General features: G+C 45.9%; 1 protein-coding gene across 2 annotated transcripts in view; it reads left to right on the forward strand.

Moving 5' to 3' along the window:
* The window catches only part of LOC8034031 (RING finger protein 17), a 95,041-nt gene that overhangs the window by 41,638 nt on the left and 26,013 nt on the right, over positions 1 to 27,390 (forward strand). For both annotated transcript variants that reach the window (XM_040211041.2, XM_040211040.3), the window contains 12 exons: positions 1,759 to 1,843; positions 1,934 to 2,005; positions 9,225 to 9,369; positions 9,473 to 9,588; positions 9,671 to 9,773; positions 10,008 to 10,243; positions 15,195 to 15,252; positions 18,453 to 18,573; positions 20,118 to 20,438; positions 22,892 to 23,033; positions 25,710 to 25,922; positions 26,587 to 26,729. In XM_040211041.2, the coding sequence (XP_040066975.1) occupies positions 1,759 to 1,843; positions 1,934 to 2,005; positions 9,225 to 9,369; positions 9,473 to 9,588; positions 9,671 to 9,773; positions 10,008 to 10,243; positions 15,195 to 15,252; positions 18,453 to 18,573; positions 20,118 to 20,438; positions 22,892 to 23,033; positions 25,710 to 25,922; positions 26,587 to 26,729 (1,755 nt within the window). The remainder of the gene's footprint in view (positions 1 to 1,758; positions 1,844 to 1,933; positions 2,006 to 9,224; positions 9,370 to 9,472; positions 9,589 to 9,670; positions 9,774 to 10,007; positions 10,244 to 15,194; positions 15,253 to 18,452; positions 18,574 to 20,117; positions 20,439 to 22,891; positions 23,034 to 25,709; positions 25,923 to 26,586; positions 26,730 to 27,390) is intronic.

Here is a 27,390-nt window from a genome sequence, read left to right on the forward strand (position 1 = left end):
AAAATACCTTTACTGTTGTTGAATTAGAAGATGGCATGGAAAGAAATGTGTGCCGTTGAAGTGTCATTTTGTAACCACAGTATGGATTCCGTCTGACCTTTTGATTGTGACTTTAGTCGTGGCCCGGAGCTTGGCCTTATTTTCTGGCACCCTGGGCTCCTCCTCCCAATGACCTACACTATTCAAAAATATATGAAAGAGTCAGACAAAGAGTATGGACGCAAAAGATGTTTGTCCTGTCCGTCCTCTTTGTCTGACTCTTTAGTATATTTTTTAATCTATTACCAACGCACTCAATCCAAGTTTACCTACACTATGATTGCCTTCATTTCTTGCACATTTCTGTGGAAACTGAATTTTTGCTATAAAAGAAAAAAGGCAGAGCCTGGCATTGAAGCATAACCTGCCTGTCGAGCTTTAAAGTAAAAGCTTCTGAAGTCCCCTTTAACTGCTGCAACTGCACCGCTCTAATAGTCGGAAGCTGGCCAAAATGAAATAGGCGCAGAAAAAGACGAGGACTCTTTTGCGCTATTTTTGTTCCGACATTCACCAGCTCGTCCAAGTTCATACTCTCCTGCATACTAGCCTTTTGATTGATGTACAAAGAGTGTGTTGGTGCGGGTCAAGATTAAAGAAAGGATAAGCACGTAGGACAAACACAGCACAACCATGTCTTTCAACTACCAATGGACATATAAGAATTCCAAAATCGAGCAACCGATTAAAGGTGTAACAATCAAGGAAAGGGAAGGCCTTTCTGTGCCGGCAGCTTTGGCTCTTCCTGGGAATGCAGTTGCTCCTGAGCTATACTTTTTAAACATTTCAAGGAAAGTGAAACGATAACAAAATGTCTGCTACTCAAACATCAAAGAGGAAATGGTGCATCTAGTGTTATAATGTGCACGGTACATTATAATTTCTAACGCACATAAATATTGGTTTTCCTAGCTTAAAGGGCAGCTCAGGTCGAAAATGGAAAGCAAAATAAATTACTGGTATCCTGTGGCGTAACTAGGGGGGGGGGGGGGGGTACAAATGCCCCGGGCGCCACCTGGGAGGGGGCGCCGAGCCGAGTCCACCCAACATGTGCCCGATGGAAAAAAATGGCAGCGCTGCTACGTGCTGCCATTTTGGGGGGCGCGAAATTTTATTTGCCATGGGCGCCGTCATATCTAGTTACGCACTGCTGGTATCACTGTAGTGGCACGAAATGAAATCACAGCAGAAATACTATTACGTCAAAGTGAAGCCGCCTACTCCACTAAAACCGATTGATTTTAAAGATGCGACCAGCTGCTCTTTAGCAGGTGGTGGCAAACAGGTTAGCTTTTAGTCCAACAACACTGGGTGAAGTTTACCACAGCACACCTCTGATGTTACGTCGTTGTGGTGGTGCGGTTGATTGCGCACGTCGTACCACGTACCACAGCACCCCCGTGACGTCACGTCGTGGCCATACAGCTGATGATCAGTGTTCCCATCGCTCTCTAGCAGATAGCTTAGATTTTGCCGTTGACATCCAAAACCAGTTCGTCGTAGTACCAATAAATTAATTAAAATATGGCTCATTGAAAAAAAAAAATTATTTTTATTTTAATGGAATGATATAGGGAAGTGATGTCCAGTTCGCTGTAGTGTTGGTAAATATAAATTTTTACTGGAAGAAAGGCTCAAGTTTCAGGTAGCACGAAGGTTTAGTGTGTTTTTTTCGGTTTGTAGTTTGTTTTCACACCTAAAAGCTCTGCTTGTCTTTTGCAGGCTCAGGGTGATGGTTCCCGTGTTTGAGAGACTGCCCCACCTTGCTCTCAAGTGCTCACTGTACAACCTGGCCACAACGAAAGGAGTGAGTTTTGCAGATTTGCTCTTCGTGTCTTCACTCCCAAGAGAAAAAAAAATAAAAGTGATAAATGCTGCTTTTTTTTTTTTCTTTCAGGATTTTCACTGGAAAAAAGAGAGCATAGCCATGTTTGCTAGGCTGACTGAGCACAGGAGGCTGATTCTAATGGTACGTCCTTCATGTTTATACCGGTACTCGGTAAGATCAACTACAGTAGAGTACCGTAATATCCCGAGTCATTGCGCACCTCTCTGCCGCCTGAAATTCATAAAAAAGTGGGGTGGACCATGTGTCGATGGGTGAGCACAAAAGGTTGAAAGAAAGCGGAACAAAAAGCCCATTTTTCGTGCGTATTTAGCACGACTGCTAAAGGGATACATTAAAAATGAAAACTCGAATTAGTTTCATCATTTTAAGCAAAAAATGCTCGCGAAAGAATGTTTTACTATCGCGAAGTCCGTTGCTTGCATATGCACTATGTACACCGCCCATTGGCATACAGTGCGAATGTTTGTTCCGTGAAAGCACGTTTCTCACACCGCTATGTTCTCCTCGTTAATAAAAAAACGTTCAGTTTTTCCACTCTTGGGAAGAAGGAAGACCAGCGGAGCTGTACTCGGTGTACTACCGCAAAGCGCTTGTGCCCGTTTCCCTCTTTTCCTTGTCCGATATGCCGCCAATCATGGATACATCTTCGGCGAACCAGAGTCGATCGCACACGGAGCACGTGACGCCAAACGGGTAATCCACAAACTCCCTCCAGAACCACGCCGTCGCGCCCGGGAACTGTTAAGCCGGCGTGGAGTGCAGTAGTCGCCGGGCTTCCCGCTTGCACTTGGCCTCCGTGGCACGATCGTCGTCCATGGCATTGGCCCGCCGGCACCCTTTACATCACTAGTTCTGTTCTCGGCGGAGGCTTTCCGGGCGAGTGATATGCTCTTCTTTGGCAAAAGAATCTGAAGCGCTCGACGCAGTGAAAGTCGAGGTGACTGTGGCTTTGTGGCGGTTGTGGACCCATTCGCGCTGCTGCGTATGTCGCCGCTCCTTCCGCAACCTGTCTTCTTTCCCCGAAAGGGTGCGCGGCCGTCCCATCCTAAGTCCAGACCGAAATTGATAAGAGCATAGGAAACAGCGCGCAAAAGAGACGAGGACGAAGAAACACACGTGATGAGCGCTGCACTCGTTAGGTGTGCTTCTTCTTTGTCGTAGTCTGTTTTGCGCACTGTTTCCTACAATGAATTCCCACCAACTCGCCCAACTATCCATTCTTCTATGATAGCTGAAAAGGTTGCCGCCATCTACGAGCCACGGCGGCAAGCAGAGTGACTGTGTGCTTGCCGCCGCCACTTATACATGGTGGTAGCTGTCCAGGTAGGTTTGTGTCAACAGGCGTTTGATACCGGACACGATCCTGGGAAACCTAGCCCTTAACAGCTCCGCTGTAAAAAAAAAAAAAGAAATATCTACAAGAAAATAGAAAAACCAATTAGATGCAACAAGCGGATGAAAGAAGGGATTGCGTAGGCAAATACTTTGACATCGGACCAAGTCGGGCGCCTTGTCAATCACAAGCTCTTGTGCAACTTTTTTGTTCAGTGCATACATGCGAGCACTTGTGCACGGCGTGCTATCAATGCGAATTAAAAACGGAAAAAAAAAAAAAGATCTTGGTAGTCTGTCCACATGTGTATGCGTATACTCAGCGTGGCGTTGCTGAGTGGCGTGGACGGCACCACGAACACTGAGCTCAAAATGGGATGCTCCACAAACGTCTGTGTGTGGCGTTCCCGCAAATCTTTATTTACTTCACCTGTTGGCTTTGTCTTAAACATTGCACAACCGCGGTCGCGACATGCCGGGAGAATGGGCAGGTTCGAGGCGACCTTACATGGGCGGAGACAGACTTTGACCTTACACTCCGCGGTTACATTCCAGGATACGGGCTGTTTGCTTGCCTCACAATTTCTTAATGGGTTGCTGCTTGTGTTATCTTTTCGACTTCGTTTCTTTTTTGTCTGGGCAAAATATTTTGTGAACAAAACAGTTTCATTTTGTTATCGCCGTTGTTTTCTTTTCGCACGGATGCACTAAGACTTCAGAGTCGCTGGCGGAGAAAATGCGTAAACGAAGAGAAGTGTCTTTCCCTTCTTCGTTTTACTTTGTCACGAACGTCCTCCAACGGTAAGGTCCACAACCGTGGCATTCGTGTAGGATGAATGTTTGCAGATAGCAGAGGCCGCGTTGGGGTATATGTAGGGGTGGGCAATGACTCAATGTTTTTTTTTGTAAATTGATATTGGCCCAAAAGGTGGGGTGGGCAATGACTCTGGATATTATGGTAGTGAGCTAGAATTAAAATATACAATATTAAAAATATAGCGTGGACGTTCTTTTGGTGTGCCCCGTCAAAAGTTTACACGAGAACGAACGATCGACACTGGACCATCTACGAACTTGCATGACACTGGAATTGATGCCGCAGGTCGTGAACACTGCAAGGTTGCGTTGTTACGACTTCAAAAATATTGTCATGATTTATTTTATGTGCGCTTAATTCTGTTGAGGTTGAAGTATTCAACAAGGACCGAACAGAAAGACAACTACCTTGTGGGTTTACGAAACAGTTTGAATTTATTCTTGCGCTCTTGGTTGCGCACTTGTCCACGCCTGCTGTCACGGGACCTGTGTGCCGCTGTTCTCGCCTACAGCCTATGCCACCACATCTCGGAGAGGCACGGCTCAGCATCTCTCTCGAACATTCCCAGCACTGTCAAATCTTGCCATTATGAGCGTCAGATTAACCAATTTTTCGGGTTTACATAAATTTCCCAAATCCCCTTAAGATTTTTTACGGTTTAAACGTAAAAATATTTAGAGTAGTATGGATTTTGTAATGCCAAATATTTCAGAACAACGTACATAATTTAATTACTGTTGTATGTAGTGAACACCTCATTATTAGTAATTTATTTCTAAAAGATTAATAGAAAAATTCTGAGGACACCTTAGCACTTCTTATGAGTTGTGAATGCGAAAGCATTCTCGGTGCTGAGAGGAGCAGAAGCAGCCACAGCGCCGGCAGGGGGTGCGGAAATGCGCCACGGTTGTGGACAGACTACTAAGATCAACGTGTCGACTGGGGAGAGAGTCTGACAGACATTGTATGAAATTGATAAAGTGGGCAATGTTTGTGCCATTTTTCTCTTTATGGATATTTAGCTAGAAACATGGGAGTCCAGTCTTTTGGGGTGCGCATTTGTTCATGATTTTAGGGCCCCTGAATCCTGAACCTCCTTTTTTTGAGTGTAGCCAGGTTTGATTGTTGCAGTAGGCTGAGGGACGGACAGTTGCTGTGGCTTGTGATTTCCAGTGGTAACTGGCTCCTAAACCTCCCCTGATGTCCCACTTTCCCCTACTGTGTTAGTGGTTTGACTTGCGCGGTGTAGCAGGCTGCTCAAGGCATAAAAAGAAATTTATGTATTTTTTCCCCAGAGCTTGCACGGACGTGGTGTGCTCTGGTTGCTGGTTGCGCACAAATAAAACAAACAATTAAGAGTCCGAACACTGTGCAGCTCGGAATTCAATTCCCACTCCTGGTTATGGCTTTGTAAGGTTGCTGCAACAATTCGAGATAGTGTTTTCCGTTTTGTTTCTAATTTATTTGAAGAGCTTAAGGTTTCTTTTCGACACTGTTCTTTTAAAATTGAGGCCCAAAAACCGTAAAAACTAAAGGCCAACCTGGTAATGGTGAGCACAATATCCGATGCCATTGAGCCAGCCGATACGCTTCAACGAAAGCCCCTTGATGTGTTTGTACTTGTTTTACCAGTAGCGCCAATGCACGAGGCCTCTGGCTCGTGCAGCCTTTGGAAGCATATGACTGCACAGCATTGATATCGGCAGCTTTTGTAAGCAAATCTCACGTGTAACATATCTCACGCGTTCACGCAACAATGGCTGTTGGTACCGTGTTTACTCGCATAATGAATTTTTCCCGAAAAATTGACACAATTTGGGGGGGGGGGTTCATTATTAAGCGTAAAATTTCTGCATTTACACACTTCGTGCAAATGTCATATTAGGTGCCAATATGACACAAGAAGTTACTGTGGTTGGTCGGGGGCATGCCACAATAACCCTGCTTTATAAATTGCAAAACTTTTTAGAGTGCTTTCAGGGTGCCTTTTGCCGAAGGAAAAGCGCCCTACGAATCTCACACAGCATGAAGAGCAACACGACCGTTCTTAGGCGCTATATAATGCTAGTATCCGGCGGCGGGCTTGCTCGGGTATAATCCGCGATTACAGTCTAAGCTCGTTATAACTAGGGCTCCGTGTTTTCGGATAAATTCGAAAAACTCTGTAAAACACCCGCCGGTAAAGCCGCCTCGGTGGCTCCGAGGCGAGAGCACCGGCCTACGGATCCCCATGTGGCGGGTTCGAATCCCTACCGAGGTGCCCACAATATGATGGAGGCTTATTGCGGAGAAGGCGCCCTGTAACCGAGCTTTCGGTTGCACGTCAAAAGATCCCCAGGTGGTCGAAATTAATCCCCAATCCTCCGCTGGGGCGTGCCAGATGCCCGTCGTAGGTTTGGCACATAAAGCCCCCAAATTTTTTTGCCCGCCGGTGAAATTTCGGCCAATTCGGATTTATCCGATAAACTCCGCATATTTGTTTCAATGCCACTCCCCCCCCCCCGGGCAAAAGAAAAAAGTAAAAGACTGTTGGTTTCTTTTTTTTTTTTTTTTTAGTTTGATTGGCACAGGAGCCAATGGTCCTGGGAAAGTTCCACCATAATTATCTTTCAAATCTCGAACCGTTGTCAGAAGGGGTATTGCCACTTGTCTCTTCAAGGTTGATTCAGGGCAACAGGTCCTTCGTTGTACATTCGGGTCACGACAAAAGCCACTCTTTTGGTTTCTAGTTTGGGCCATGCGATTTGTGATTTTGAGAAAGGAAATGGTATGTTTAGTAGCAGTGAAAGCTATGGACCATAGGGATTGTATAAAATTGGGAAGAGGGGCAGTTCAAACTCTCTATTACCTCCTTAACCACTCCACCTTGCGCGGCCGTGGGCTAGGTTGATGGAATAGGATGGGATGACTACGAGCTTCCTAGCGACTACCTCCAGGAGTTTATTGTTTTTAAATTATCGACGTTTATCGAAGCGCCACTTTTGTGTGACTTTTGTCGTGGATAAATTAGTAATGGCAATGGCACGAACGCCATATTCAACTGAAGATATTTCAATTGATACAAGCGCGTTTTATTTTTTATCTGGCATACGTTTTTATTCGGTTATTATTTATTTATTTATTTTTCAAAGAAAACGCAGCGAAATTGAACTCCAAATTTCGGAGAATTGGGAATCAAAAATTATAAACTCTGAATCTTCGGCAGAAAATAAACTCCGAAAAACACCCTCCGAATTTGACGAAAAATGAACTCCGAAAACACGGAGCCCTAGTTATAACAGACGTTGATTTCGACCAATATTTCGGTCTGTTGTAAGAGGAGTATGTTGTATGCAGATACGAAGTTGAGTCAGTAGTATGTAGAGGAAAACCAACCGAACTTCACATATCGGTATGTTATATCCAAATGTCTGTTGTAACCAGGTCTCTTGTAATGAGCGGAGACTGTATGCATATAAGAACTCGTACGAAGTCCAACCCCTGACCGCCGAAGCCCGCTCGCATGGATCAAGTTTCGTTTATGGAGACAAGAACTCGTAGGAACTCCGACCCCCAAAGCCCGCTCGCACGGATCAAGTTTCGTTCACGAAGAGGCTACCAGACACACTCAGCCTACAGCGCAGCATGCACCTCAGCATGCACCTTGCTGTGCCGTTCTGTTGCTGATTAAATACCGTATTTATTCAAATCTAGGCCGGCCCCGATTCTAAGCCGACCCCAGAAAGTCCGAAGCCAGGAAAAAAAACAAAAAAACTTACCTCAAATGTAGGCCGAACGAAAAGGCGAGGAGAGCGTTCACGAAAAAGAAGATATTTATTGAACATGAAGATGCCGTGCTCATTCTGAGTCAACTTTGCTGCTGGCCTCACCGCTGACTTGTTTATTACTGTCATCTTCAAGCAGTGCACTATCCTCAGTACCATCAAGCGCATTTGATATGCTGCACTTTTTGAAGAAGCGCACGATCAAAGTTCCAGGGATGTCGTCCCACGCTGCAGCTACCCAGCCCACCATCCTCGTTGCGGCGCACGCAAATATCCTCTCCCGTTGCCTCCTCCAACGACGGACATTTTATTCATTCATGAAGTCCCGCCCGGCTTGAACATTCGACGACAACTCCGAGGCTAAAACATTTTTTCTTTTAAAAGCGGAACTATAATGGCACCACCTGTGTAGTACCATTGCGCTGTGGATAAAAAGAAAACGCCACGCCGCACACAGTCCACTATCAACGAAGGTCAAAATGGTGGCACCGCCCGTGTACTTAAGTGTCTACTGGCTCGGCTAATAATGGCTACAATACTTTCTTTTCTAAATGGCGCTAGGTGCGTACCACTTTCTTCAATTTTACTTGGAAATTGGCGCGCGTTTCAAACTCCTCGAATCTAAGCCGACCCTAGAGTTTGATGTATTGGTATTTAAAAAAAAACTATGAGCCTAGATTCGAATAAATACGGTAAACGCATTTACCTGGAGTATCTGAAATTAGGCCTAACCACTTTCATGATTTCACTGTCCGAAATCAGACCACGGACGCTGGCTTGTTCGTTGACATCAATGCATCCGATAGACGAAGAATGTCCGGGGCTCGGCAATTCCTCGACCCGAGCTTCGTGAAGTGTGCGCGACACTCGGTTTCACGGTTGATCACTACCGCAACTATGCACTTGCGGCCATTACGAGAGCAGCCTGGCTTGGCTTGACTTGGCCTGACCGCTTTGCGGCAGAAGAAAACTGGCTTGGTGGCTTGCTAAATTGAACGCAATTCGAGACTCGCGGATCCGAAAATTGGAGGTGCGTTAATTACGGGGGGAAAAAAAAAAAAAATATTGATGCCCGTTGGGGGGGGGGGGGGGGGGGGGGGGTGCGTTTAATATGCAAGTAAATACGATACTTGCAACAGACGCAAAACATGAAATCTATCGAGCGGCTTTAGCTCCAGCATGGTAAGCAGTTTCTCCTAGCACACTGTTGCGATAAGGTGAAGCTCGACGCCAGAGCTATGGTGCGAAGCAATGAAGCAAGGAAACTAAAAATTCTGAAGGCATTATTTATGATTTTTTTATGTTCTACAAACTTCATATTTCGAACAGTAAAAATGTACTGCGAATCGAGTTGAATAGCAAAGCCTCTTTGTGAATTTCTCGGAAGTTTCAAATACATCTCTAGCATTTTGTCATTACTCCGAAGGTGGCCGAGCACAGCGCCGACACGTACCACGTCGACCTACTCGACACGGATGGAGACTCGGGGTTCTCCGGCAGCCGAACGTCGATCTGCGACGCCCTCGTGTTCCTGGGCATGGCCACGTACCACCTGCCCGTACACAGTGAAAGTGAGCATGCCCTTCCGTTACCTCAGCACGTGCGCACCACCAACACGGTCGGTCGATTCGTTCACGTATGCATTAATTATATTCATTACGCTGCGACTCGCAGGCAAGCGGGCCAACCCCCGCAGGCAGTTCTATTCTCCCCAGGAGCTTCATCCCGGCCAGGTCATGAACGTCTTTGTCAGCTGCATTAATGACCCAAACAGGATGTTCATTCAGGAGGTAATTGGCTTTCTTACTCCGCCTCGTTAAGGTGTTTAAGGCCTCTTTGGAGGACTTGAGTACACCTGTACTTTTTCTCCAGCTCAGCAGCAACGTAGAGTACCTGCACAGCATGATCAACGAGTTGCAGGAGCACTGCAACAAAAGAAGCGCCGAAATGGACATCGTCTACGCACCGCAAGTCGGTAAGAGCAACGGCAGACTATGCCGCGAATCAGGGTGCTAGTTCACTGTACGCTAGTAGAGCATTGAAACTGCCAAGCTTTTGAATGCGTAGCATTCTTAGGGCCAGCCTTGGCGCTTTCATGTCGGAGCCTGGGACGTAGCGAGCGTGTGGCCGGCGCGATTGCACGCCCTATGTTTCATTGGCGGCTGCTCTCGGGGTGGAAACGTTTCTCACGACACTTTCTCGGTGGCAGGGACGGTGTGCCTGGCCCAGTTCCTGCCGGACCAGCTGTGGTACCGGGCGCAGGTGGTGGCCCTCCCCGGCGGGGCCCAGGTGGAGGTGTTGTACGTGGACTACGGCAACAAGGATGTGGTCCCGGGCCTGTCCGTGCGCAAGATCCCGGACCGCTTCATGCGCCTGCCCATACAGGCCGTCCAGGTGGCACTGGCAGACGTCGCACCCCTTGCGGGGAACTCCTGGTCCAACGAGGTGCGACCGTGTCGACCAGTCTCTCGCCTTTTTTTCTCTCGTTGTAAACCATTTTGTTGCAGAGAAGAGGCTTTTTCTCCGCGGCCTTTTTTTTGCCAATATTGTACGCGTACCATTTTTGTTCCATCCACTGAGCAAGTGCTGATTTCGTGTTGCTGTATATGGCTGATTCACACGATGGACTGATCTGCGGACGGATCGATCACGTGATGACATATCCGCGGTTCGTCCGTTTTTCGAGCGCATCCACAAGAGGGAGACGACGAGCAGATGCCAGCAAGGGCGGACTGAGCCTGTTCGCCACCCCATAGTGCTGCAAAGCTTCAACATCGCACCGTGGTTCCGTTCTCCAAAAGTGAAATCGACGTTTGCTACCGCAATGAGTTGTACGCCGCTTTTATGTGCAGATCGAGACAGAACACCTTGATAGGCTTCGCACAAAGGGTTTCTAGCTTTACCACCCAAGGCATGACAGTGACACAGTCATGTTCATGCTCGAGAAGGGTTAGGCATAGAAGCGACGAAGTTCTGGGATGCAAAAAGGCATTTGGAGATGCCTTCACAGACTCTACGATGCCTTTACGCACCCTGCGCTCGTGCACAGCACTCAAGTACACCACAGCCACAAGAAGAGTTGCTCGGTGAAAGATCGATTGGACATGCAAGAATAATCGCTGCGTGCCGGACAAGTTTTTTTCGACGGGAGCTTCTTGACACGGACCCGGAGGAGTACCAGAACCTGCGTTGCGTCGGCCGGACAAAGTTTCTGCAGTGTCTTTCACGCGTCAAACAAAGAATCGTGCAACAAAATGAACCAACACAACAATGAAAATGAACCAAAACACAGTGGTGCGCCATTTTCGTTTTAATCACCCGAAAAAAAAAAAAAAAAAAAAAAGAAAAGATTGTATTGTTGCCAGACTAAACGGTTTTCAAGTCGATCTCCCGCCAAAAATTAGTAAGTGAAAAGGCCCTCGACTTTATCGATCCGCGCGACCACAGGTAAGGTGCGGATCGCAGGAATCGGTGACGTGACGGTCACGTGGTACGCAGTTCGCGGACAAAAATGGCGATTTGGTCCGTCGTGTGAATCGGCTGATAGCAATGGCAGAGTGTCACTAGAGTGGCTTCCAGTTTTCGAAGTGTAACCGGTCATTCGTTGTTTAAAACCTGAATTAATGTATTTAGTTCTTTACTTGGTGGAAACAATTTTGGGAATGTCCTCCTTGCAATGATCGGAACTGTCTTGCTTCCACCAAGTGTGTACAGCATGTTAACAAATGCTTTTAAGGCACTTTGGGTGTCCCACAGAGATTGGTTTCTCAATGTGTCTCCTGCAATTTGCTGTAGATGCCAGCAGGTGATGAAAGTTTACAGCGAAAAAGATGAAGAGATGAACTTGCCTTATTTAAAAAAAAAGGTATGGGAACCTCTTCTGGCAGGCGATGCAAGCGTAGTGAGGAGTGCTGCCGACAGGTGGCGTAAGCGGCGTCGAGAGAGCGCCGGTTGACTCGGGTTGTTGTGCGGGATCGTCTGCTGTCATAACCCGAAACGGCTGACGCTCCCTCGACGTGGCGTACGCCATCTGTTGGCAGCACGTCTCTTAGGTGTGCACGTATGCCAAGTGGTTGCGTAGATTTCCCCTGGGTCCGTTTGCTCAGAGCCGGTAAACTTTGACTGCGGTAAAAAGTTAACAGCATTTTTTACTTGGTACGTACAAGTACCTAGCCAAGTTTGACGAGAGCTGGATGCGCGATAGCTCTGTGTTTTATTATAGGGTGGTAGCTCATGTCACCTAATGGTTCTAGGGAATATTAGTGGCTTTCTTTCAAAACATTTTCTAACGAGGGACCCCAAGCACTCTCGCTGTCGGGTTTTCGCGACGCAGCGCGGCAAACAATGGAGCTTAAGAAAAAACATTTTGTTGCTCGTGGTACGAATAATAAGTAATGTAAAACCCAGTCAACCCTTGTGGTTGGCTGTCTGAAGTCAAAACCAGCCTTGGGGAAATTTCCTTTCCAGTGTGAGAGAGGGCGGTGAAGTTCAGAGCTAGAAATGATCAGGAAGAAGTGAGCAGTAAAAAGAGGGAGGCACACCAACAGCATAGTTTGCCAGCATATAAGAACAATACATAAAATTGAAAATCGCACACTTCGGCTCCAGTGGAAATTGGTATGCGGTCTGCTTCTGCGTGCCATCAATGCCCGGCCGATCGAGTCCAGGCAATCCACTAAGATTCCAAAGCCATTTCCACGTTGACAATTTACCGCATCCCTTTAGGCTTGGGAATGCCCAGAATCGGAAGACGATCTAGAAAATATGGCGAGATAATTGCTCATAGTTTGCGATTTAAGTGAGGTAAAGGAAAGTGACAGCTCCTGCACCATTCATTGCTGACAAACGTGCCCAGTAGTGCAGCAAGTACAACATATTAGCTCCAAAGCGAGCGACGCTCGCTCAGAGGGGCACCGCCATGTTTCCCCACCGTCCCTACTATGCTGGTCACATGACCTAAAATTCCCCTTCATAGGAAAATTCGGTTACCTTTCTGCCGCAGTAATAGTTACCCAGCTGCGAGCAAACGAGGCTAGGACGGGTTTTTGTTTTAAAGCGGCAGCTTAAAGGAGCGGTGCAACGGCATTCATTTGGAATGTTTTTCACTTTACACGAGTTTACTGGCACACCTAGGACTCAAGGATACTCGCACGCAACACCACTCGCCAAGAAACCCCTTTGTTGCGGTGTAATTTCAGGGACAAAAGCAACCTCCTTTGCAGAATTTGATGACGTAACGTCGGAATCGCAGCACACCCCAATGACGATATTTGAATGCGGTTCATAGATTGGACCCGAGCATTGTGTGGGCACTCGATTTGGGCTCGTGATAATTACTAGCTCGAGAAGCATTCGGGTAGTGGTTCGTGTCTAATCACTGCAACGACGACAATAGTCGAGCCATAACAATGTCTGGAACTCAGCACGTGTCCTGTGCTTTAGCCAACCCCAGCGCGTGGCTATGATCAACATTGGCGGCATATGATTGGCTCCGGATCACGTGGCTGCTTGTTCTGACTGCGAGTTAAGGGAATGAGCGCTGCATGTTTTTCTTTAATTTTTTTCTGGGACTTTGATTACGCGGTATAAAAAACGAACGCGTGTTTCATAGGTCATTAACGTCAGGGATCCGTTCTAAGCGGTATTTGCGCATAGTACAAAAATTGTTGCATCGCCCCTTTAAAGAATGCATGCAAAGGAAAAAAAATATTTTTTTACACAGCTTAGATGGAAAAAGAAAGTCATAAAACGATTTTACAACGAAGAAAAAACATTTTTAGAGCTGTATTTACGGCGCTATACGAATTCGTAGTTGGCGCCCGCGACCGCCGCGGAAAAGTGGCCCTTATTTATCACGTGACTGGCCCTTATTTGTCACGTGGTGCTTGCGCTCTTTCGGAAAGTTCCTTTGGCCTCCAAAGGTAACTTATTCATCTTTCTGTGAAGTATAACAAAAAACTAAGATTAAGAAGTAACTTTTAGGGCCCAAAGGAAACTCCTGAAAAAGCGCAAGTAGACGTGATAGACCTGTGCGCCGGTCAGATGACGGCGGCGGCGCCCCGAAGCAGACGAACTTGTGCGGCAACGGTGGCGTGGAGAAACGCGTTGAAGCGGTGTCGCACAACGCTCTGCGTGCAGCGGCAGCGTGTCTTTGGGGCGGCGGCGACACAGCGCAGCGGCCCCAAAGATGTGACCAGCAGCGGCTCCCGCGGGCACCAACTACAAATTCATTTTGCGCCGTAAATATAGTTGTAAATTTTTTCTTTCTTCGTTGTTAATTCATTTTATAATATTCTTTTTTCATCTAGCCTGTTTATAAAAAAAAAAAAGCTTTTTCCTTTGCATGTGTCTTTTAATAAGCCCAACCACGCTCATGGTCATGTCCTCACGGCCACGTAACGTTCGTGGCTGAAGCTCAAGGTTATGCGACCGCTGGTAGCTGAAACTGACGTGACCCGATGTCCTTGGCATCATCCTAGAAGTTGTCCTTGAAGTCGTCCTAGATGCCATCCTTGAAATCGTCCTACAGGTCATCCTAGACGCCGTCCTTGACATCTTCTTCGATGTGTGCACAGCGTATTACAACCATTTCATCACCTTACCATTCCCTTTCCTAATTGTTTTCACTAACGATGTTCCTGCAAAGCTACCGCATTTCATTGCATTTAGTCGAATGAGCATGCATGTAATTTTTTTTCTTTCTTTTGAACGAGGCAAGTTTATTTTTAGATTTTTTCCCTGTAAACGTCAACCACCTTCTTGCACCTCTAGTAAATATGTTACGAAACCGATTTTTGCAGGCCGTCTGTATTTATATGCATTAGTTTACATGCTTTAGAATTAATTCCAAGTCGAAACTTTCCAACTGGGTCTAGGTTTGATTAAGTAGTGTCCGAAAAAAATTTTCAAACAAGTCTTCTTTCTTCGTTGGCCTACAGTGTCACTGAAAATAATAAAAATAGTTACCAACCAATTGATTTTCTTTTTAAACAAATGCACAGCAACTGAGTGAACCGTTGGGAAGTTAAAGAAGCCTAAAAGCTATACTCCGTTCCACCTTCAGTCTGAGCGCAGTGGACGCCAGAGGCCATCCCAGCCGATCCAGCGCCGGGAGAAAATCGCGTGACCTGCCGGTCGGGCAGAGGGACACAGGGAGCTCAAGGTCACATGACATTCTCTCCAAGCTGGATTGGCTGGGATTACTCCTAGCGTCTGCTGCGCTCGGACTGAAGGTGAAACGGAGTATAGAAGCTTGGCAGATTGTCATGACAAGTGCAGGATCCTTTGTGCAGCTCTTTGGGTGTAATGCTAAAACTCATGCATTGAGTGGAACTTTCTGGGTGAGTGTTTATTTTATCCTAACAGGTCTGTTTCCAACTCTTTTGTCTCGCTTTAGGCCAAGAACAAATTGACGAAGCTGACCTCAAGTCGGAGTCTGAAAATGAAGGTCCATTGTAAGCACTCGTCACACCAAACCTTTTTTTTTTTTTTCTTTTTCTCTTCTTTTTGTTACATCGACTGCAAGGTATAGGAATAGCTTGCTGAAAAACGGATGCTTTAAAATGTGTTTCGCAGGGTTCATATTTTTTGCTCGCTTTTTTTGGTGGAGAGAAGAGGGAAAGAGGAAAAGGGCCTCTACTTCGATGGACTACAGAGTAGCCTTCAAGAGGGCACTGCAGAAATTGTGTTTTGCTATCTCTGCAGAGACTGAGAGTTTTGTGTATTTACCAACGTCACTCCAAAAAGTGAATTGGAAGTGTAACTCCTAACTGCAGGTTAGCCTTTTAGTTTTCCTGGCTTAGTTTTGGGTTAGCATCCCTGTAATAAAATTTTAAAGACTTTTGTCTTTAATGTTTTCGGCTTTGCTGGTGCCGTGGCAAAGTGGCGCTGTACGGATCCCGGCAGAGGTGCCCGCAATCTAGCGTAGGCTTCTGGTTGTGTTACAGAAGATCTGCAAGGTGGTTTAAGTTAATCCTCACTCCTCGAATTGACCTGTGAGCTCCCAAAATTTACCTTGTAAAAATAAATGTTGTATTTTTTTTTTTTTTTTTTTTTTTAGGATACTACAGATTATTTGAAGCCCCAAGAGGGAAATACAAGAATTAAACCTAGTATACAGAAAAAATACACAATCACGACTATAGGGAGAAAATAAAAAGCTAAACAAATCGGTAAGCAGCGATTCAACAATAAAATATACAAAAAGAAGTTTAGGAGGAAAAAGACTTTACACATAAGAGAAACAAGATCAAAATAGATGGAATTTGTCGATTTACGCAACCTTTCTGAGAAGTAATATGAAAGTGCAAAAAATTTGGAAAATTGCTAGGTAGTTGTGTTGCATACAAGAAACTTTCTAGCATAACAAACTTGTATGGGGGTCATAAACCTGGCAATCTTCCAGAGCCTTCCATACTCTCAAGCCCCCCTTCATTAGTGCGCACAGGTGGTGGAGCTCCTCCTCGCCTACCCCTCTGGTCTGTGACTTCACCCATTAACCAATCGGCATCGAGCTTTGCAGCCACGCTCATATTCACAAAATGCTGATCACCTACTTAAAGGATGTTTCACATCAAAATAAGCAAGCAAAGCTACGGCACTCTAAAGGAAGTTTGATAAAGCAGGAAGGCAGTGGAAGCTGACAAGAACTTGATGCATACTTTATAGGAGGGCTCAGAGGAGCTATCAGTGTTTAGCTAGGAGACTTGTGTAAAAAACCCTACTCATTCTAGTAAAACGTCAGCTTCCAATCTGGATCTCTTCAGAGAGCTCGCGTTCAAGTGAATTTTGTAACTAGATTAATGACATTGATTAAATTCCGCTCAACAAATGTGATAGTTTTTGTATGAATGGTAAACAGATGCATGTACATTCTTTCCCTGTTGTATCGCGGGAAAAGTAGTCAGGTAACTAGCTCAACTTTCAACCCTGCTGTAGTCCGGGGCAGTTGATGTGAGCAAGTCATACCTATACGATACCAGTGTGTTGCTTCAACAAAATATGCCCAGATGCCACTTTCTCACAGCAAATGGAAAGCAAGTTATTGCTCTTATGTAACAAGACCAGTGTTAATTTGATGGTCCCAAGGAGCCCCATGACCCGCATAGTACACTTGTATAACGCCCCCCGTGCAGCGGAAATATGTTTTTAACTCACATTTCTTGACATTTAAGTTGTTTCCGATTAATTTGTAATCTCAATGTTTGTGCATCATTATACTAAGGTATAGGCTGTTCATAAGCATAGAAAATAAACATGATTGAATGAAATGTTATACACAGGGGCTCCGAAATTTGGGGGCAGTGGGGGGCAGGCACCCCCACAGGTTCTACACCAGTGGGTGCATGCCCCCACATTCAAAGCTGTTCCGACCGCCCCCTCCTCTCCCCTCCCACCACCCGTAAAGCTGTTGCATGTTGAATAGATATATATATATATATCGAGAGAGAGAGAGAGAGGTGAACTGCACGATGATACAAGAGCCCCCAGACGTCGCCCCCACGCATCAGATATACTTCCAAAGCCCCTGCTTATATATAAAGCATACATACAAGGCTGGAGCCCTCAAACGTTGGTCAGTGTGGTGGTAATCTGATACTGCAGCCACTGAGCTCTGGGCTAGGTCTGGAAGGGGGAATTGTTTTGAATGAATGAAAGCATGCCAGCCAGAGCATAAAATATTGGCTGAAAGTAATGAAATAAAAGAATTCATGAAATAATTAAAGTAAAACAGATGAAAATAAAATTAATAAAAAGTAACAAAAATATAATAAAGATAAATAAAAATAAAGATAATAAAGAAATGCATGAAAAAAAAAAAAATCTAGGACAAGCCACAAACAAAGCGTGGCTTGTGCGGGACGCAATCTGTGTTTGCTGGTGTTGGTCGGCGTGATTGAGCCTGTATAGTCTTTTTTAAGGCGAAAGCTTTACTTGTCTCATTGTGTGAAAAAGCGGCGTTATTGTGCCCAAAATATAGCCATAAAAATGGATCATCAAGCATGCGCCGCTCAATCAAATACTCAAGGACGACGACATCCTTGGCGTCATTCTTGAGGTCGTCCTAGACGTCGTCCTAGATGTCATTCTTGACGTCATTCTTGACGTCTTCCTAGAGATCTTCCTAAATGTCGTCCTCTAGGTGTCGTTCTTGACGTCCCCTAGGCGTCATTCTCGACGTCGTCCTCTAGGCGTCGTTCTCGACGTCATCCTTAAAGCCGTCCTAGAGGTAATCCTAGAAGTCATCCTCGACATTGTCCGAGAGGCCGTCGTAGACACCGTACTTGGCGTCAATTTCTAGGACGTCATCCTATACGTCGTCCTAAACTTTGATACGTATAGAAACATTACTCGAAACCATTTCCCCCGTGGGACTATAATGCTTTCACCTTCCTACACGTAAGCAGTCTTGAGTGTCCTCCTCCTGTAATTTTTATTTTCCTCTCTTAGTCACAAGAGTGCCGCCGGGCTAGTTGGGAAGTTTGCATGCAACACGTTATTCTCGAGACTGGACGGAAAACGGCTATCCTTTGTCTATTACCCTGCCTCTTCGTTCGCCCGCACCAGTGTCTCGGGTCCGATACTCGTAGCAAGTGTTTCTCTGTTTTGTTCCGCCTTGCTCTGTGCACTCCCTGATCGTGTCCACTCCTTTTAGCTGCCACTGGTCCGAAGGGTTTTCCCAACGTCACCTTGTACATCCCTGGCAAAGAGGACTTTGACCTGTGTGTCAACGCCCTTCTTGTGCAGGAGAAGGTTGCAGTGAGCACCGGGCCCTTGTGAGTGTTCCCACCACTTTCTAAAAACGCGTCACTGCCTACTTTCTGCAATGTTCCGGAGGTTTTGGAATTCATCTGGTTATGAGATTTCTGCCTCCTTTCTCAGTTTAAAATCAAAAGAGGAAAGGCGGGGGAGCCTGATGAGCGCAGTCAAGGATCGATGCGAGAACGGGGGAGCCGCGAACACATCTGCTCTCTGTCTGGAAGGAAGGGGACAAACATGTTAATGTTGTTGGTGCCAAGACTTTGCCACAAAGAAAGAGGTGACCTGTCGGCAGCAATTGCTCGGGGTCCTTGTCTCACCAATAGTGATTCGGTTTTTGCTCGCTACATCCAGATTGTTAGTCAGCAACGGGATCTTCTGGAAATTCCTGAACCTTATTATGTTCACCTTTTTTTTTTTTTTTTTTTTTTTAAGTAGAGCTATTTTTAGACAGTCACAACTTCTGTCAAACGTCCCAAGGGCCACATTCAGAAGTGTTGAAAAATGTGACTTTTAGTGGTTTAAGTGAATCGGACATTTGAAACCTTCCCAAGAGTGAAAATTCTAGAGGCTTGTTTGCTGCTGTTTCAGGGGATCAAAATTCAGCGCATTATTTTTTCTTCCAGAAAAAAAGGAAAAAAATAGTGTTGCGAAATTGCTGCATAAAATGCGTTAGCATTTTGCACCGTCTTTTGCCGCGTAAATGTTTCTTAGGAACCGCTGTGAAAATTTTTGGAATTTTTTTTATCAATGCCCACGAAGTCTTCTAATCAAGCTTAAAACCAATTCACATAATTTTCTGATCAAAAGGTCTACTTCCCACAGACAGGCCAGGCCTCCTTTGACCAACCAACGACTTTCGTTAGAGCATTACTAGAATTCAAATGTTTCTCTCTTGCTATATCGGTGTAAAGATAATAGGACCCGTGTTTGCTGTTCAAAAGCTAATACATTGTATTACGTTTGTCTTGTGCATTACCCCCCCATATGCAAAATTTAAATACCGTGTTGTCCTGTCTATAAGTTGCACGTTGTGCAAGTCTCCCCCCCCTCCCCCCTTCCGATAAACATCCGTTTTCACGAATAGGTTGGTATGTAAGTTGTACTTTAGTACAAGTCGCACATAGTTCTGGAGTACTGTGAAAACTGGGACGCGGAGTCGCTGTAGCGCGGACCTCCGTTGCCACGCTTTTGACAGTCTTTGAACGCCTGAAGAGCAGGCCATCAGTTGGTGCTGCGACGTTCATTTTTTGTCATAAGTGTCGATACATATTCCTGTATGTATGAAATGTCCATACATTTCATACATTTAAAGTCAATACATAGTCTTTCAAAAATGCACAAAAGTCACACTATTGTATAAGGCACGCCTACGGAAATTTGGGAAACAGACCGCGACCTACACTCCAGGAAATACGGTAGTCGTAAAACAGTTGCCCGCTGCCTGCTTCGTTGGTCGCAGACCGAGCCACGCACGCACAGGCGTGTTGGATCCGCTCGTAAATGTTACCGCAGTTAAAAGAAAAGAGTGTGTCTTCATGGTTTCTGCCACCGCTTCCAGGTCCATGATGGTGGAAGTTCCGCGTGTGAGGACCCCGTCTACCGGCGCGCAGGCGCTCTCGCTCGTGGATGTGTTCGAAGAAACCTCCCGGGCTAACTCGAGGAAGAAGCGGCAGGTCAAGGAGTCGTGCGGCAGCCCCCCCAACGGGGCAGAGGCGCTGCTGGCCGCCCTGGAGATGAGCGCACACTCGGCCCACCAGATGGCCCCCTCCTCCAGCCGTCCGCCCCCCTCGGAGAACTACGTGGCCATGGACGTCGCCCACGCCGAGTCTCCTGCAGGATTCTATGTGCACCTGGCGGCGCAGAAAGCCGGTCTCAAGAGGTCGGTGGCTTCCTTTAACACAAAATGTGTTTTGCAAGTCGTTTTCTACGAAAAAATTGTCGCGAACGAGAATTACAGCAAGCGCCACGAGCCACTGACATGCTGGTAGCATTGGAGATGTTGCGGTTATACCGTACTTGCACATATAAAACGTGAGGGCAAGCTTTGAAGCCCCTAAAAAGAGAAGAAAATTATTACTATTACAACGCGAATGTAAAGTTATTTCACTCGAGGGCGTAGCAGAAGGGAAGGGAAGGGAAAAGGGGACGAGAATCAGGAAAATAGTGTGTACGTTTTGACTGCACTCATCATCACTGCTTTTCTCCTTCTCACTGTCGAGTTCGCATCTTCGGAGATATGCTTGTCTCGTAGTTTCTTCTTCTTCAGGGTGAGCTCTTTTTCTGCAAGTTTTCGAATCACGGCGCACTGTGTCGAGTCTGTTGGCTTACGAAGCAAAGTGCACGAAGCAGAAGCACAAACGCCTGAACACTCGTGCAGAAACTAAAAAATGCACAGCAGAGCAAAAATTGACCGCATCTCCACGTGGTGAATGATGTTGATTGGGGCGAAGCTCTGGTGGTGCTTCTCTGCGTAGACGCTGAGCCGCAGCATCCCGAGCTTTTCGTTCGTTTTCATCTATGTCGGAAAGAGAATTTGTGGTATGGAACGTGGTTATATACGCAATTGAGCATTTGACCGCAGCGCCCTCCAGTCTATAAACGTTGAGCCAATGCATGCAAAGTTTAACGCAATTATATACACATTTGACCGCAGTGCCCTATCCTGTATAGACGTTGAGTGGCTCCATGCAACGTTTCATCCATGACATCCCCAGCTCTTGAGTTGCTACCACAATCTCGGAGCCCCCTACTTGTCCCGAAGTCGTGGCCGAGTAGTTAAGGCAACGGACTAGAAATCCATTGGGGTCTCCCCGCACAGGTTCGAATCCTGCCGACTGCGCAAACATTTTTTTTTTTTGCCCTACACGAGCACGTGAGCACGTGAACTCACGAGCACAATCACGAGCACGAGCACCAGCAAGATTGATGTGAGCACGGACGCCGTGATAAGGCTAGACCCTAAGGAGCTTCGCCCCTAAAACTGCTGGAAGCGATACACTAAGCTTCTCGACCTTGCGAGGGCCCCTCTGCATAAACAAGCACCTTGTGTGTCATGATTGCATAAACACTAAAAGTTTCCATTTAGTGATGGAATGTACCGTATAAACTCGCGCAAGGCCTCACTTCTTTCTTTTTTTTTTTTTTTTTTTTTTTTTTTTTTTTTTTTTTTTTTTTCAAATTTTGGGGCTAATTTTTTAGGTGCAGCCCATACATGGATGGAACCATAACAGTTTTGGATGTGCATCCAAAGATTTATGTACTTGCGATTGCAACCGGTCGTCTCAACCGTGGGGGAAGTCACGTGAACCTGGGGGGAGGGGTCACGTGACCTCAGGGGGGGGTCACGTGTCCTCGCAGTTACGGCGACGCCGCTCAAGCCGGAAACGGGCCCCTAACAGCTGTGCTCTAAAACAAAAAACAAGGCAAAAATACAAAATTAATACGAAACATTATTTAACAAATTAGTAATTGTAATTCTAAAATTAGCAGTGTTAGGCATTGAAGCTGTGACTGCCGGAAGGTGATTCCAATCAATTTAGGATTTGGGGGTAAGAAGGAGGCATTAAAAGTAGACATGCTGCTGTGGGGAGCTCTTACTTATAGTTGTTGATTGGTGCAAGATGGTTCGATAACGGTGCTTGGTGAAGTGTCGGGTTAGTGCGATAAATCCTGTGAAACAGGCATAGCAGAAATATTTTTCTACGAAGAGAGAGGTTAGTTAAGGATACGGACGCTTTCATAGAGCTAATGCTTGCTGTGCAGCGATGGTTTGAAAGTATAAAATGAGCGGATTGATCTTGTATGGATCCGGCTGCATATGCAAGGGTGATACCTCGCTGTGGCAGCATTTATTCATGTCGACCAAGGGTGTACAAAGCCTCGTTTGTCTTTTACTTTTTAGGACATTTCTTCTTTTAGAAATACAATTCCAATGCAAAAATAAATATAATTTTTTTTCATTGATAATCACCATTTTTAGCCTCGTCACGATTCGTCCAGCCGAAATACACCAGTGTTCGAAAAATATTAATAGACAGAAATACATCCACCAATTTTTCTCGTTGGTAAACACCAGAAAATACTCACCCCAGTTATAACATTTTAAGTATTTTAAGACCATGGCGAATAAAATATTAGAAGGTATGTGCGGATCGGAAGGGTTCCGGTGCTACCAGATGGATGGAATTGGTGTGTTGTCCCATCGTAAGCAGCCACGAGCGGTCGTACTGCAGTCGTCGGTCAAAGACGAACAGAAATGTATGGATTAGCCTTTAGAGTTCAAATGCAGGTTGTTTTTTTATGTTAACAATGTTTTTGCTTGCCTTAATTCAGCATTGCTGCTGAGCTGCAGCAAGCCTGCAGCTTGGCCGAAAACTGCGCCGATCTGTCCTGGGAGGCTGGAGACCTGTGCGCCGTAAAGCACACCACCGGCTGGGAGCGTGGCTGTGTGGAGTCTGCGGCAGAAGATGTGCAGGTTCGATTAAGGTCCCTTTTTATATATACCATTCATGGTTTGCATTAGCTGCAAGTCCCTACACTTATGTTTTGAAGTGAACGAGTTTGAGGAAAGCAATGTGGCATTTCCCTCTTCTAAGCCTGTTGAGTGCTGTGTCGTGTGTGCTGCATATTGGTGCACTTGCCGCTTCTGGTCCTCTCAGTGCCGAGGAACATGGCAGCGCCTGAGGCATGTATATCGGCGGCGGCCGCAACTTCGGCAGTACCGAAACGTGGTTGTCCACACCAGTGCACTGCAGACGAACTAAGGGAGCAGAATAACGACGTTCATGCTTTCGCATTCACAACTCGTAAGAAATGCTTAGGTGCCATCAGAATTTTTTTTCTGCACAATTGTAAAAAACTTTTTTTTTAATTTTTTTAACCTTTTTTTTTTTAAAGGGAAATTACTTTTTAAAAGTATAACAATACTTCACGAAGTGATACACTCAGTGATGTGATTGCTGCGCCAATTGCGCCAAACTGCGCCAAGGGGCTAACCCTGCTACATCCTGCTACATTTTGACAAAATATGGGCAATCTGCGCCAAGCCTGCGCCAAAGGACCAATTTTGGTCGCCTTTGAAAACCGAAACTAAACTGAGTATCGTAATTGAGCACGCGTAAGCTAGGTGGTGCAAGCAGCCGTCCGACACAAAGTACCCTGCATCAATCGTTCATCCGGTCTTGCATGGTTTTTCCCGCCGTCTCTCGTCTCGTGTCCTTAAAAAAAAAAAAAAAAAAATTCAATGATAGACGTGGGCGTGTGTGGACACCCCGACGCTAGCGTGCTGGGTACCAGCCATGCCGTCATGCTGTGAAGCGAAACCATGTTTTTGCATGGTGGGAGTTACTTTGTGAGCTGAAGCGCTCGCTCCTGAAAGCAACGGCCGTGGCCAAACTATATTTGGTCCCTACCTGCCAGTCACCATGGTCGCGCGACATCGGATGTTGCCCTCCCATGTCACTCCAGTTATGGCACTTTCTAACTGAAACGTAAGGACTGCCGCATGTTCATCGACAATTCTGTTCTCGTTTAATGCGCTACTACAAAAATTCCTCTTTAGCTCAAAGACTGCTGTGTCGAAGTATTGATTGCCTAGGTTTCTATCGGTAGGCTTTCTTTCGAAACGTACCCCGGTACGGGAAAAATCAGCCGCGAAAGATGTTGGTGAATAGAAGTGAGCTAAAGCAAAGTAGGCAATGTCCGCATGCTGAACCCGCACAGCGTGCTTATTTGTCTCGAGTTCAGTCCTTGCACAAAGCGCTCCAAGAATTTTTGGACCCTGGCTTGCGATGACTTGAAAAGTCTTGCATCGATAAGCTCAGGTTCTTTTTTTTTCTTCTGTGTTTAGCTTGTGCCTCGCCTGCCGGCCTGGCAAGCACGTGCCGCTGGACTGTTTTTTTTTTGTTTTTTTTTTTTTTTTGTCGTATGTTGGACAGTTACATTTTGCATACAATTTTGAAAATTAGTTGGAGACGGAGCGGAATGGCATGGTTTCGATCGAACAGCCATCTCCGCTCGCGCGACAATTTCGCATTGCACGGCAGTAGTTACGTGTTTCACCAGTTGGAGACTGGTTCCATTTATTATATTACTAGTCAACCTAATGATGTGATATTTAGTACTAAGCTGGTAATTTTCAAATAAATTTAAATATCTGCAGTTTGGTCCGATACATTTATGTCATTTAACTGAAGCATTGCAAAATGTGTCATGTCATTAGCCTTTCAGTTACATGTTAAAAGACTCCCAGGTGGCCTATCTCGACAATAATTGGTTGATTGCGGCGAGCAATGTGTCCTTCGGTTGTCCACCACTTGAAATGAATATCTTTTTTTTTTTTTTTTCCTAAGAATATCTGCTCCAAAAGCCACTTTTGCTGCTCCGAAACACTGTTTTAGCTGCTCCAAAAGCCAGTTTTGTTGCTCCAAAACTCTGTTTTGGCTGCTCCAGAAGGTGCTCCAAAACGGCTCAGGCCAATCACATCACTGTACACTTTATTTAGCCTGCATAAAAGAAATTTTGACGGCTCTTGCGCACACTGCCAATCACAAAGTCGACCATAAAACAACGCCAACTGCGCGTTTGGAACACAGAGGGGCGCCCCCAGACGTGCTGTTTTGCCTGATCAAATTAAAATATGATGCGCTAATATTTTGTGGCTACTACTTGGTCTTTGAGAGGCCCGACCCACTAATGAGGTAAAATTCACAGGGTCTCTTATGTTATCTCTAAGACGACTTGAAGGCAAAAGCCCAAGCGCTGATCTCGGTCATAGTGACCCTTTAAAGACAGCGCGCTCTGACGACGCACTTTTGGCACCGTTCATCTCGCGGCATGTCGCCCGCCCGCTCCTCACCGCTGCCCGAGCGAGAGTGTCCTCCTCCTGCTGGGTTTGCCCAGCGCGCGTGACTGCGCCGATTCTGGCACAAGTAACGCCATCTCGTGGTCCAGTGACGAACCGTGAGTTTTGGTACCTTTCGTGTCGCTGACATGTTTTCATACTTTTCGTGTCGTTGACGTGTTTTCGCTCGAAGACTTTGTAGGTCGACTGAACGATGAGACATATAAGGCTTTCGCCTTGAAAGCATAAAAAATGCAGAAGCTCAAATATTGTTAGAGGGCCCCTTTAAGTTTTTTGCATTGCTTTCAGGTACGGCTCATTGACCGTGGAGCCGTAGTGACCGTCCCAAAATCCGAAGTTTTGCCCCTGGAGAAGTCCCTGGCAGAACTTCCTCCCCTGGTCACCAAGTGCCACTTGGCAGACATGGTGCCGGCCGGCGGCAGCAAAAACTGGTCCAAGACCGCCGACGAGCACTTCAGCGAAGTGTTGCGATCTACAGAGAAAGTCTACCTCGTTGAACTGGTAGGAACTCTTCTAATATTGGTTTATGCTTCACTCATTACTTGTTCGGTGGCACAGCAGTGTGGTGTGCAGGGGCACAAAGGTTCTTAGGTAAAAACAGATTTTACAGTTAAAACGTAATCTACTTACAACTCTTAATGGTTTATGTGTATATATGAATTATTGCGGGTTGGTCTGTAAAGGCTCCTCAGGAAATTCCGTGCTTAATACATAAAGCACTATGAACAGCTTTTTGGTATTTTTTTTATCCTATTGCAGTGGAATTTTTTACGATAATCATTCCTAATTACACACGGTCAGTTCGAATGCCGAATAAGCACCGAATGTCAGGGAGTGACCATTACTTTGTCGAGTGTTGGGAGAAGGTGAGATGTTTACCATTTTCTCTCGCGGACCTCCTAGAAATTTTATTTTGGAGATTGTTGCGCTCTGTGCTGCCACCACGGCATTGGCTTGTCCCGGATTAAGAGTGGTCTTTGACTATAATTAGGGGCCCTAAATTGTAGCCTTGTCATAGACTTGGGCCGTTGGCTCTAAGCCCTCGCAGTTCTTGTACCGGTATGTTGTTCTCTAATGCCGTCTTGGAAAATGAGGATTCTCGAGGGTTGTGGCTTCTGGTGAGCTTTGTGGCCTCTGGTGAGTTTTGTCTTGTGATTGTGACCAGGGCGAAGAGACTGGCGGCTCCCTTCCGGTCGACCTGATGATGGAGAGGACCATAGATGCGGGGGCCCTGGAACCCATGCGGAGGGAGTACAAGAGCGTCAGAGAGCAACTGAAGGAGGCCGGCTATGGCTTCATCACAAAGAGGTCGGCTTTGTTTGGAACAAAATCCGGAGTCTGAGAGAAGACAGGACAACATGCGCACCAAGCGGTGATGACACCTGGTGTTTGTGTGTGTTTGCTTGTTTTATCTCGTTTGTTTATTGTTGTCCTCTCTCTCCTCAGTCTTGGGTTTTGTTTAATATATATCACTTTTCACTTCCTGCAAACCTTCATTGGACAATAATTGTACACTGTTAATTGTAGCTTGGATGACATTGAGTGAGTACCCACACTGCAAATACCGAGATGCCAATCCCCACCAATGCTAGTTTACATTTTAATGGAGGTTCAACCGCCAATCAAACTACATTTGCTACCCCATTAGAGGTTTGGTAATTATCTTCTATCTTTTTATTGTAATATTATAAAAAAAGCTGTGCATTTTTTTTTCTAGTTTGATGTTTGGTTTATTTTAACTCTAGGCATGTGCGAATAGTGGATTTTGAGTTTGAAGCGAATACCGTATTTACTCGCAGAATGAACGCGCTTTTTTTCCCGAAAAATCGATGCAAAGTTGGGGGGGGGGGGGGGGGGGGGCGTTTATTACGCGAAGTAAAATTTTTGCGTCCGTATTTACTCGCATAATGAACGGACGTTTTATCCTGAAAAAGCGAAGTAACTTCTTATCTCTTTGCCTGCGGCGCCC

The sequence above is a fragment of the Ixodes scapularis genome, unplaced genomic scaffold (assembly GCF_016920785.2).
Source record: "Ixodes scapularis isolate PalLabHiFi unplaced genomic scaffold, ASM1692078v2 PGA_scaffold2__306_contigs__length_199485367, whole genome shotgun sequence".
Classification (NCBI taxonomy): domain Eukaryota; kingdom Metazoa; phylum Arthropoda; class Arachnida; order Ixodida; family Ixodidae; genus Ixodes; species Ixodes scapularis.